The sequence below is a fragment of the Schistosoma mansoni genome, chromosome 1 (genome assembly GCF_000237925.1).
Source record: "Schistosoma mansoni strain Puerto Rico chromosome 1, complete genome".
Taxonomy (NCBI): Eukaryota; Metazoa; Platyhelminthes; class Trematoda; order Strigeidida; family Schistosomatidae; genus Schistosoma; species Schistosoma mansoni.
Window position 1 is genome coordinate 36,901,388 of NC_031495.1, and position 12,912 is coordinate 36,914,299.

Consider the following 12,912-nt stretch of genomic DNA (forward strand, 5'->3'; position numbering starts at 1 on the left):
CAACAAAATGTTTTGAAGGATAATCGATTATAGAAGGAAAAGAAAATGTCTCAAAGACTAATCATTTGAACGAATAATATACTTTTCGATATATTCTCTCCTCAGGTTCTACAATTATATATATCCAAATTAATAATCCGAAAAAATGGTCAGGTTAAGGGCAGAGTACATCATTTAAAACATGTAAATTTAGCATTGTCAAACCAACTAGAATAAAATTGTTAATGTTGATATTGACGTATATGGAATGTTAACTTGAATCTGTATATATGTTAAGTGAAAATTTAAGATCCATGATCAGAATAAATATGGGTCAGATAGGGTGAGAGAGATATAATAGTGTAATTACAATTCGATCAAGTGAAAGACTAAATTGTAATTGCACTATGATATCTCTCTCATCCTATCTGACCCATATTTATTCTGATCACAGATCTTAAGTTTTCACTTAACATATATACAGATTCAAGTTAACATTCCATATACGTCAATATCAACATTAACAATTTTATTCTAGTTGGTTTGACAATGCTAAATTTACATGCTTTAAACGATGTACTATGCCTTTAACCTGGCCAATTTTTCGGATTATTAATTTGGATACATATAATTGTAGAACCTGAGGAGAGAATATATCGAAAAGTATATTATTCGTTCAAATGATTAGTCTTTGAGACATTTTCTTTTCCTTCTATAATCGATTATCCTTCAAAACATTTTGTTGTCTTAATAGTCTAAGAAAAAAAGTAACATGTGTGTTTATTTTCTTTTCGATTTCCTCTTTATCATAAATATAATTTAATTATAAATAGCAGTCTATTATAATATACACTTCTGTCTTGTTCATTTTTATCATGTATGTATAGCACATAAATATTGGATACTTCATAGGATTACAGATAATAAGAAAGGAAGAAAAAACCGGTATAGTATTCCTAAATCTGGGAATTATTCACCATTTTGCCATAAATCAGTACACAGTCTCAATTTATATATATAATTTGATATGAATTACTTAAGATACTATATGATGTTGTTGTTATTGTTTTGTGCTTTGTATTTATGTTTTATAAATTTTGATTGTTTTATACTGACTGAATAATGTTGGAATGAACACCTAAATATGTTTATAATCAATTCGATATTATAATAAATATCAGTAAAAAAATTGAATTTATTTAATAAAATTGTATATAAATAGATGGAATGATATTTTATAGTCCATTAATTCGTTTATTTGAAGGATTTAACCAAACCATCCAGCTCAGAGAACAAAACTTCATCAAAAAGTATTTAATCAAATAAAGAACAAGTGAATTTGATCAGAATGAACTTATTTATACAAATCTTTAACTAAACTCAATTATTGTATAAAGAATCTAATAAATCTAGACAAGCTTTAAATAGGAAACTGTATTATCAGACTTTCTAAGAAGGTAGTGACTTTTAAGGAAATAGTACTTGTATTAAACTTTTATGATAGTTTTATGCTTTATTCTTGAAGGGTATCTAAACTTCGTTGATTAAAAAAAATTGTAGGAATATCTCAGTTCATATGTTAGCCACATAACACAGTAATATTGTGGTGTGGTCTACTTATATCCATATAAGTAGTATATGGTGATGGTCAGAGATAGAACGTATTTTTGCAGAAGATCAATAAGGAAAGGACAGGAATGAAGCACAATCGGTACGAAAATTCATGAACAATAAAATCAGAGAAGATGGACCGATATTTGCAGAAGAAACTGTTAAGATTGAGAAAATTGATTGTTATTTTGCAAATTAACTGCTGATTGTATGATTGTCAGATTTCAGTGAGATAGTCTGTAGTTTTTGTTTAATTGCATTCGATTGTCCCCACTCGTGTTCTGTTCACTACAATATGTTCAGGGTACTCTTTTTCTCTTATTCATCACATGTCTGTAACTTATTCTTATTTGACTATAAATACTGATTAACGCTTGATAAAATCGAGTTGGCTTACCCGCCGTCTCCAATACGTGTCCTTTTTACTTCGCACGCTGATATTTGCTCATATGCTTATAGCTTTGTCACCTACGTCATTTGTCAATAAAACTAGTTGCCTCTTCTCTTTGCCTTCTGATTTTATGCACCGTTAAGATATGTATTACAACGGTTATCGAGGTGAAAGATTAACGAAACACGGCACTACAAACTTAATCAGAAAAAAAATTTAGTTCAGTATTGGGCATTAAATACTATAACATGAATAAAAACACATGGTTAACTATCAAAAATTAATTATTATCTAAGAGGACTAATTGTATGAGTGTATAATATTGTTTGTTTCTTGTTTTTCTTTTTAAACTATGACATTTTGTCCAAAATCTCGAACAACCCTATTATTTCCTTATTGTCCAATAGTCAGATTATAGACCTACTTTGATTTAAAATACCAAAATGATTTAAAATATTTAATTAACTAAAAAAAGCTAAAACTATCATTAATTTTTTTAGAATTAATCTCCTTTATCAATGAAACTTTCTTCTCTATATTGATAAAATTAATAATACTTTCTATTAGAGAGTGATTTTTTGATAAAAAGAAACTTTAATTTTGTTATAAAAATTTACTTATAGTTTGTTTTTATTATTATTATTTATTATTTAAACACATATTGGTCCGATGGGGCACCAGATACATATGCACCACACAAATCTCATTTCATTTGCGCGAGGGCTGTGATACTACCCGGGTTCCCGAACCGAAACAGGTGGTTTACTTAAGGGGCCACACCCGAAGCCTATGACCTAAAGATCTGATCCACAAGGTGGTGGAGCATCGTAAGGAGATTCAGTCCCATGGTAGCCAGTGACCAACTATTGATTCATACGCCATTTGTTCCTTCAGGATACTGGAGCCCATGTGCACTATTGGTTTGGAATCAGGGTTTTCCGACTCCCCTAGGTACACTCTCCGTGTCCACCAACCCGGTTAAAGCGCCGGACATTCGCTTTTCATCCTCTCAATTTCGTAAACAACACTACCGCCACGAGAAGGCAGGACTTCCCTGGCAGAGGCTATATACGCGTGGCCATATGAGAGCATTTGGAGAGGGAAGGCGGACTATCCCCACTCTCGGCCGTACCAACGCACTTGGCGGCATTTTTTACGTTCAAACCAATAATAATATTAAATTATGTAATCTGCATATGAATTGAAATTTTAAATGTTTTTCTCAGATTTTTCTCTTTGATTATAAACAACAGTAAAATAGAATTGTTGATTCTGTGTTTCATTGATTAGAAACAACATGAAAGATCAATTGTCTAAATCTCATATTGCTATAATAACTTTTGAACAAAATTTAATCATTATAGGTAGTTACTTAAATGGATAAATTTCTTATTTAAATGCAAGAAGTACTTGATTTAAATTAAATGTAAATTAGATCTAAGTAAAGTCGTACTATGAGCTTTAAGAGGAATGAAATGTGAATCTTGAATTTCAATTTCAGTAATTAGTTGATAAGAACAATTTTTTATCCGAGGGATGAAACTTATTATTATTATTTAATTAAAAGCGAAGATGGATAGTGGCTAGCAGTAGAATCCATGACGCGCGTTTCGTCCCATTTGGGACTCATCAGCTGGATGTACTGCATTTCAGAGTTCATGTTCACTCTGGGACTTGAACCCAGTACCTATCGCTTCAAACGCCATCGCGTTATCAACTCAGCTACTGAGTTCTGATAGCCACCTGCCTGTTCAATGGGGGTGAAATTTAAATTCACATCAACGGGAAGATTCAAACAAACAATACTAAGTGAATTTAAGTTTTCGAATTATTTGTTTCCGTATAAAAAAACTTCAATGAATATAGAGTTTCGATGAAGAAAAAGAGATAATTTAAAAATGACACAACGGTTTCATTTCAGTATAATCATTTTAATAAAAAATGATTAGACATTAACTGAACAGTTAATTGTGTTTGTGTTCATCTAACCAATATCTTAGTGGTTAGATATTAGTCAGTTTAGTAAACATTTTGTATTGATAAATATGCATTTACTAATGACCATTTTATCTACTGTCAATTTTTATTTTGTATATTTTTTGTTCAAAATTTCTAGGGAGATAAAGATACTGATCCAATGCAGGTAAGTTTATCTGTTTTCATTTAGGGTCGATTTACCATAGTAATTTACAAAACAATAAGAAGAACTGATACATACCATGTTTAGTGTATATTAGCTATTATTACCCGGTGTTACGTTTTACATTTACTAGTATAAGCGGTAGACTGCTCTGTTGTTTATTTGTTAATATCTTCCAAGATAGTTTAGTTGTCAGCTTACTTATTTGATTTCATCTCCAGTTCTGCATACCATAATAAATATAACAACCAAGAATTATGTCTGTTACAGAGACCAATATATTCACTTGTTTTCTTTAAGTGAATCCAACTAACTACTGATTGTTCGAGGCTAAATTACTCGACAAGTTCCATAAATTTTGTTAAAACTGTTAATATTTGTTAGTTCAAAAAAACTGAGTGTGATGATAAATCGCTGCTCCAAGCTTAAACTTGTACTATGCTGAAGAAAAGTATCACTAAATGAAAATAAGGAGCATTCAACGAAGAAAATTTTCTTTTCGATGAGAAGATTTACTTGAGCTGTACATTAGTAGTTATCGTTGTTTGATAAATATATAAATTCATAAAAAGATAGGAAAGTTTGCATCATAAAATGATCCTAGATGCTTATTTATTCATTGTAATTCAATGCTCATATGGTGAATATATTTGTTTGTCCTGATTCCCTTCGATATACCGGCCGCCACTTATATATTTATCAAATAACTATAATTACAAATGTACAGTTTAAGTAAACGATTTCATCGAAAAGAAAATTCTTCGCTGAATTCTCTTTATTTTTATTCCATAGCGCATTGGCTTACTTTAATTATCAAAAGTACCACTCAATCTCAATGAAAACAGTGTGCTCATTAAAGACTTCTAACTCTACTGATACCATTAATTTTATTTTTTCCCTTTATTGATTTATTAATATTTTATTTTGTTCGCATACTTCAGGGTCCAGCAGGTTCTATGGGAGATATTGGCCCACCAGGTGACAAAGGTGAACCAGTAAGTAGTGAATGATAATAATTTTAATAGAATAAATGATTTACTAAACAACCATTTGATTTAAGTGGAAAAACGATATTTCACCCATGGAACCCAAACAATAAATCCCAAATTAATATATACTTTTAAAAATGTTGAACGACTAATGAAATGACTAAATATACCTAAAAAGAACAAAACATTTTGTTTACGAAATGTTTAACTTAGATATTGTGATTATAAGTTATTTACAGCGTTAAGAATAATTCTAGTTCTATTTGAAATATATTTGACACTAAATAATTGTTACATAAAAATAGCTTTTATTTGTCATCCTCCTCTAACGGGGCTTCTTGATCCTTCATGGCTTTTGTTATATGTTAGCTTCGATCAGAGTCTGATAGCTGAAAATTCATTGAAAATCAAGGAATAGCTAACGGTTCTTTCGTTTTAGTTTCGGGTTGGGTAGTAATGATCATCAACGACGCTCCATGGCATCTTAATAAAAATCTTTAACTGTTGCGGTATACGTGATACGTTTACAGCCCAGAAAGAGTATCCAATGCTTCATAATTCGAAGCTCATTCCATTCGTCATACAATATGACCATCATTAAATCCTATTTATTATTACCGCTTTACACCCAAAATGGTTGGCTTCCATCTGTGTATGTTAATCATGACCGAAAAGTACAAATAAAAGACTGAAAACTTATTAGTAAAATTAGTAATAAGAACTGTTTTTGTATGAAGGGTGAAACTCTGTTGCAAGAGCTTCAGATAATAATTTAATACCGTTCATCGGTTCCTGGTACTTTTATCCACATAAAGAAGATATAGAGAACATAAATCATCATGAAATAATCTGTTGTTTGATTTCATGTATTCATACAACTATTACTGCCTTAAGGAACATCATGGGATCAGTGTTTTTTTAAAAGTTATTTTATGGAGACCTATGGTTACCCTCTAATGACGAATGAAAATCAAATTTCATTTATAAGTTTATACATGCTTATACAGAAGGTGAATTTCTGAAAAAACATAAACTTGATAGATACAAATCATGACGATGCTTATCTAATGGTTGTTGAAAGTAATAAAAAAACGTGTCCAAATTTTGTCGTATAATACTCACATGATGAATTATATTTGTTTATTTTGATGCCCACTGATATAACAACCACCATTTCGAGCTGTAAAAAGTTATCCACCAGTTTACCAGTTTATAAAAGCTATATTTTGTATCAAGACAGTAAGTAATATAAAGTTGGATGCTTCTCAAATGTTTAAATAACAAAAACTAACAAATTCTAGTGTTTCACTGTTTTAAAAACATGGTTGAAAAAAATTGGATACAAGACGTTAGAAAAATTCTGGCTTTCTCATATATATATATATATATATATATATCACAATATTTCAGTTTTAAGGCCTAAAGAACCAGTAACATGTTCTTACTTTTATACTTTTCTTCCGAAAGGGTTTGAATGGGTCATCCGTAGCTGCTGGTGAACCTGGTCCACCTGGTCCTATGGGTTCGCTATTCATCATTCCTCTCAATCTAGGCGTTGGTAGTAGTAGTTTTGCACGGGCAGCTACATTTCGGGACTTGCTTCAAAAACATTTGGTAAGTTTTTTGACAAGATTATTTCAACAAATAAATTTACCACAGTTATAAATATCTCAATTTGTTTTCTTCATTTTCTTGCAGCTTTCCTTAAAAGGTGTACGTGGAGCTAGAGGAATGACTGGTATTACTGGTCCAGAAGGAGGTCCTGGTGAACCTGGTGTTAAAGGGGAAGTTGGGCACCCAGGTGATACGGGATACCAAGGACCTCGTGGACCAATGGGACCGCCTGGACGCCAAGGTTCAAGTGTAAGTCATTTTATAATCACTGTTATATAGACGCCATAGATTAACAAGTGTAGTTTAAATGAAAAAGCGTTTAGATCAAAAGGTTTTGTGCACCTCAATTGTTGATCTAAACAGTATCAGATATCTATTATAATCAACTAGAAGATTGATTGAGAACAATACTGTTCTCAATTAAATTGTCACCAGGCTTTGCTCTAATATACATGAATATATAGATGAGAATTTTTCAAACCAATCAAAGCAATTTATGAGTCAATGGTCACAATGAAATAAATTGTATAATTAAATACAATAGGTAAAAACTTATGGTAATACAGGTGTATTAATGATTAGAATAACAAAATAACAAAAGTTCTATTCAATAGTCCAACAAAGGAAATAGGTCAAACTTGGATAGATAGACTTTAAAATAATAATCACAAAACATTATCAAAATTATGTAATAAAAAGTGCATGAATACTTAGATGTTAACGAATATAAACGGAGAGATGACAAATAAATACAGCGTCCATTCATTCGCTAGTTAACTTGTCTGGTATTGCACCCAATATAGCTATCTCCACAGGAGCAGTTGAATTTGTAGATGAACACTGAGGAAGCCAACTCAGATAATCTATCCTTTGTTTGATTAAATATTACTGGTCTACTAGAAAATGTCAACGAAATGTTGGTTGCTTAAAATGTCATATTAACTCCTTTTGCTAATCTACCATCGCTAACCACATCCTCGTTGGATTTTAGTTTTAGTAATAGAGGTTTTTATAGGTAGTGAATATTTCCTATTTATATTTCCCCGCATACGTGTACTTTTTAAAAACTCGGATAGCCGATCTCCATCGTAATGTTACTGATAAACTCCAACTCTTTCTTTATATCATCTGGAGAGACAGTTTTTGCTCTGCATGTGAGACATCCAACAGTATTTATTTTGTAGTGGATGGGTGTGAAACTATAGAAATATGTGTATTCGCAAGCAAAAAAGGTCTTTCCGTACGCGCTTCTACATAACAAGCCATCACTCTGTCTACTTTATGAGATGTCGATTTTTACTTTTTACCTATTATATTTAGTTATACAATTTATTTCATTGTAACCATTGACCCATAAATTGCTTTGATTGGTTTGAAAAGTTTTCATCCAAGTATTCATGTACATTGGTGCAAAGCCTAATGACAATCTAATTGGAAATAATATTGTTCGCATATATGTGTTGTTCTGATCATCTTTATTCATATTGAACTAAAATATTAAATGACTTATTCTGTTCACTTCAAATGTTTAAGGCATATCGCCTTTTTAGTACATGAAGACAGGACTTAATAAATAATGTTTCTTCCATCCAAAAATCACTTATATGGTGAAAAAAATAACTAACCAAAGGACATTTCATCCAAAGGCCTTATTTTAAAAACGTGCTAGTTTCAAATGATTCTATACAAACATAACCAAATTGTGTAATGGTGAAGTAGATTTTCAGTCCATGTGGACGTTTATAGTGGTGCTATTTTTTTCTGAGCTAAATAAGTTAATTGTAGAATAATGTAACAACAGACTTCTACATTAAGTAAGTGCAGATTATGTTGGCCAGAAAAACACTGAAAGCTTCACAGAATACAACACAATGACACAAGCTGAATTTAATTATTAAAAAAATACTGGAAACGTGAAGAAATAATTGATTTGTAGTTAGTACACAAAATAGAGTTATGAAAGATGACCCTACACGAATAGGATTTATTTCACAACGTTTTCTAAGTATCCTTGTACCAGATAACTTTTAATATTTATTTATTTGAAATGCATAATCTTAGTACGTGTGATATCCAGGCAATATAACCAACTTAATTGGAAGTTACATACTTTATAGTTCTTCAACTTGAGTGCATATATTTACAGCTCCGCATCAGTTATGATAAAGCCGAATGTGGATTGTTTCGGCATGCAAGGGTGCTCATTGTCAATAAATAAAAATTTCAAGGATTACACTATAAGTCACATAAATTATGTCTCATAATGTCTACTTATAAAAGTTATCACATTCATTAGTTAATTAATAAAAACCAATTCCTAACTATAACTATACATTTGTGGATTTATTTACATAATTGCGAGGAAATAATTCCATCTTTTATTTACAAGATATTATAACACTGTGTATAATTTTGAAAGCCCAAAATGTTTTTTGTATGTTTGGAAATCCCTTTTCTAATACTACCACAATATATGAATGGTATTATAACTTCTATTATAGGGACCACCAGGATTAGATGGTAGTCGTGGAGAACCTGGTCCATCAGGAATGAAAGTGAGTTATTCACCTAAATTGCTTCATTAGCTGTTTTATTCTGTTTTATCGTTTTCTAGTCATTTAAATGTATTATTCAAAAAAGAAATACTTTAGCTGTCACGAAAGCCTAATGTGTGTTATGTACATATTTAACTTGAATGGATTAAGAATTGTAAACTTCTGCTCGGGTGGTCTCGAGGATTGATGTGGTTTCCTTTCAAAATTTATAAGAGATGAAGTATCTAATAATGAAATATGAAAAAAATATCCTTTTATACAACATTTTAGTTAGTTATGTTAAATTTTGGTGGGAGTTATGCAGTTTTATGTATGGCTTAGGAACTACTGATAACAAAATTATTTATTTAAGAATACAATAAAAAATTTTCCAATTATAGAGCATAGCAACGTATTCATGTAGAATAGTACTGATAATTTTCAACAATAATCATACTAGGATAACACTAGCTTGGATCAAATGCAGTGCAATGGAGTCGTTTTGTCTAATTATACAAACCGGCCACCAATGCAAGTAGATATATTAGGACTTGAGTCAATAGAGCACTCAAGGTGAATACAGTACACAGGTAGTTGACTGAAAACCTTGATTACAACAGTAAAAGATTATTAGTAGTTATTTTTGTCTTCGTTTGTCTAGTCACACAATTCTTCATAAAACTTGGCGAGTAGTGGCCCACCAAGAGCTATGATGACAACGCTAAAGTGACTATACTCATTCATTAGGCTCCATCAACCGTGTATATTTTTTAATTTTTCAGGGGGAAGATGGACGCCCTGGTGATTCTGGACTTATAGGCCTTAAAGGAGATAAAGGTGAATTAGGGCCTCCTGGTCCCAAAGGTGATCAAGGTCTTCCAGGTGAAGAGGGACCACGTGGACCTCACGGAGATATCGGGGATCAAGGAGACCCAGGTTTGCCTGGAGTACGTGGTCCTGTTGGTCAGCCGGGTCCGCAGGGCCCGAGAGGAAAACCTGGAAATCAGGGTCCACGAGGACGTAAAGGTGAACTAGGAGAACCTGGTCTTCCAGGTTTGCCAGGGCCAGCAGGCCCCATAGGAACATCTGGGCCAGAAGGTATGGCTGGTCCGCGAGGTCCAACAGGTGTCGCTGGTCAGCGTGGACGCTCTGGTCCTTCAGGAGTTCCAGGAACTGATGGTCTCCCAGGATTTCCAGGTCAGTTAGTTTTACAGTATTAGACAAAAGGATAATTAATTTTATATTGTCTTGATCTCCTTACTAAACTGATTTTACCATTTATATCTGTCATTTGCATACCTAACGTAATATCTTCACCTCATGACGAATTGTTTACAATGTTAACTGGCTACAGAAAGTTGGCCAAAAATCCACAAAGCTGATTTATATTCTCGTTAGAAATAAATGCAAAAGTGTCTCTAAAGAAATTTACAAACCTTTCGTAGCAAACACATTAAAGTTAAGGTTCTCCACTTTTCTATTGAATGATTTGAATCTATCTCTTAGAGTTTCATTTCCTCAAGTCACAGACGCACTTGTTTATAAGTCCCAGTAAATTGAAAACTCAATTTAAAATTTTCTGTAAGTTAATCCTAGCTACAGAACACTTAAATTTCAGTCTCTGATCTGGGGTTATTCTGATTTTTTGTCCTTCAGTGGTTCAGATACTGAAACACAGCAACACAATAGTAATGACTGTAGTCTAATTTTTCTTGAACACAGATTTTAAAGATGTTCATAGGGTATTTTAGTAACAGAAACCTTCATTGCTTTGTGCTCATCATGTTAATAACCTACTGGTTTAAATTATGATTAAAAATATTCTTATCATCAAGCTACGATCAACAATCTTCATTTCACTATTGAGTTGCATTATTAATAAGATCTGTAACCCTATATTTTTTTACCCTAGAAGTAGGACATACTTTTATTCAAGTCGAATTCCTCTTTAGTCACTAAGCCTCTTTTTAAATCGCCGTTTTTTTAGTCCTCTAGTATGAGATGAAACTTATGAAGCAACGTCAAATATTACTTCGGACGATTTAAACTTATGTTAATTTAATTCGGTCATCTAGTTACTCTGAAAAAGTGGCTTACATTAAGTCACGAAACGTCAGAAATACAATTTTCCTACTCATTGGAATATAAAAAAGGTGTATTTATTATTAACTCTCTATCCAATGCTCAATTTATTTGAGACAATAAAATCCAACTTTGGCATTGATACTTATTACTTAGATTCTTCGAAAATATCTTACTCAACTCCATTTGAAAATGATAATCAGATTCCAGAAAACTATCAAACACTTGATAAACCCTTAAAATAAAACGTAAATTAATGTTAGATGAACATTAGTGCTAAAAAAGTCCACTCAAAAATTAATACATGGGGTTATGTAAGTGTTATAAACTATATTTAATTGTTTCCGTGAAACAGTTAGTAAATTATTTGAGACTTTTTTAATCAGACCATACTATCCTATTCATCTATCTATTGTCCTGGTTTATCCATTTCCTTTTTACTTTCTAGGTCCCAAGGGAGATGTAGGACCTAAGGGAGATACAGGTCCGAATGGATCAAAAGGTGATACAGGTATTCAAGGACCAAGAGGTTATAAAGGTGAACGGGGTCGATCCGGTCCGGAAGGTGCAAAAGGGGAGAGTGGAAAACCAGGGCCTGTAGGAGTGCCTGGAGATCCAGGTCCAAAAGGAGTGAAGGGAGACGTTGGAATATCTGGCCCCGTTGGATCACCAGGAGTTACAGGTATGAAAGGTGATCCAGGTCCACCTGGTCCAGTTGGACAAAGAGGAGACCCCGGGACCAAAGGTTTACCGGGTGCTGTCGGTACTCCAGGTCCACCTGGTCCAGATGGGGAAAGAGGTCCATCAGGTTTAACTGGGAGACGAGGTCGAGGTGGTGACAAGGGAGACATAGGACCTCCAGGTTCACCGGGCGAAACGGGGCAGCAAGGGCAGAGAGGGGCTCCTGGGCCACGAGGTCCACCAGGAAGATTCGGCCCACCGGGAATGAAAGGAGATGCTGGTCCAGTTGGCCCAGTTGGATCTGTCGGACCGATTGGTGAACAAGGTCTTCAAGGCCCCGTCGGACCTCCTGGACCAATAGGACCACCAGTAAGTCTCATTTTTGTAATTGTAAATTTCTGGAAGCAAACTTTTGATCTTTAGCTTCTTAATGTTTTGTTTTTGTACAGTCAGCTGCTTTTTCAAAACTCCAGTCACAAGAATTTCGACGTTAGTATTCAACAAATTATCAATGTTGTAATAGTTGAGAATTTGTCGGACAGTAACTTATGAATTTCAATAACCTTCCACTCACCACGTCAGTAGGTTTTTAACTGAGATCATTGTTCATTCTGAAAGTAAAATCTCTACACTTGTTTGGACTATCTTATTCTTTCTCGAAAATATTTCACAGAAATTTTGCACTGTAGCTTCCATAGAGATATCTATGGGAGTTTGCAGCATACATTATTCTTCTATAATTAGTACTTCTATCAAAATGAGGTCAGTTTATGTATTATGAAGAAAAATATGTAAAAATATGTTCGACTGGTATTCCTCGTTATTGAACAAGTCGCTCATTTTTCAAGCAATGATAAATTTGTTCCTTCTAGGTAGATGTCAACTATATCT

The 12,912-nt window shown here is 33.0% G+C and overlaps 1 protein-coding gene and 1 non-coding gene across 2 annotated transcripts in view; one reads left to right on the forward strand and one right to left on the reverse strand.

Moving 5' to 3' along the window:
* Smp_196840 (hypothetical protein) overlaps window positions 1–12,912 on the forward strand; it is a gene marked incomplete at its 5' end in the record, with an annotated part of 40,148 nt that overhangs the window by 3,428 nt on the left and 23,808 nt on the right. Inside the window, 7 exons of the mRNA XM_018794283.1 lie at window positions 4,098–4,124; window positions 5,063–5,116; window positions 6,578–6,724; window positions 6,809–6,973; window positions 9,226–9,279; window positions 10,041–10,455; window positions 11,789–12,390. Of these exons, the coding sequence (XP_018648711.1) occupies window positions 4,098–4,124; window positions 5,063–5,116; window positions 6,578–6,724; window positions 6,809–6,973; window positions 9,226–9,279; window positions 10,041–10,455; window positions 11,789–12,390 (1,464 nt within the window). The remainder of the gene's footprint in view (window positions 1–4,097; window positions 4,125–5,062; window positions 5,117–6,577; window positions 6,725–6,808; window positions 6,974–9,225; window positions 9,280–10,040; window positions 10,456–11,788; window positions 12,391–12,912) is intronic.
* Window positions 3,643–3,709, reverse strand: Smp_tRNA_00788_Gln_TTG.1.1. Its single transcript has one exon. It is a non-coding gene (tRNA).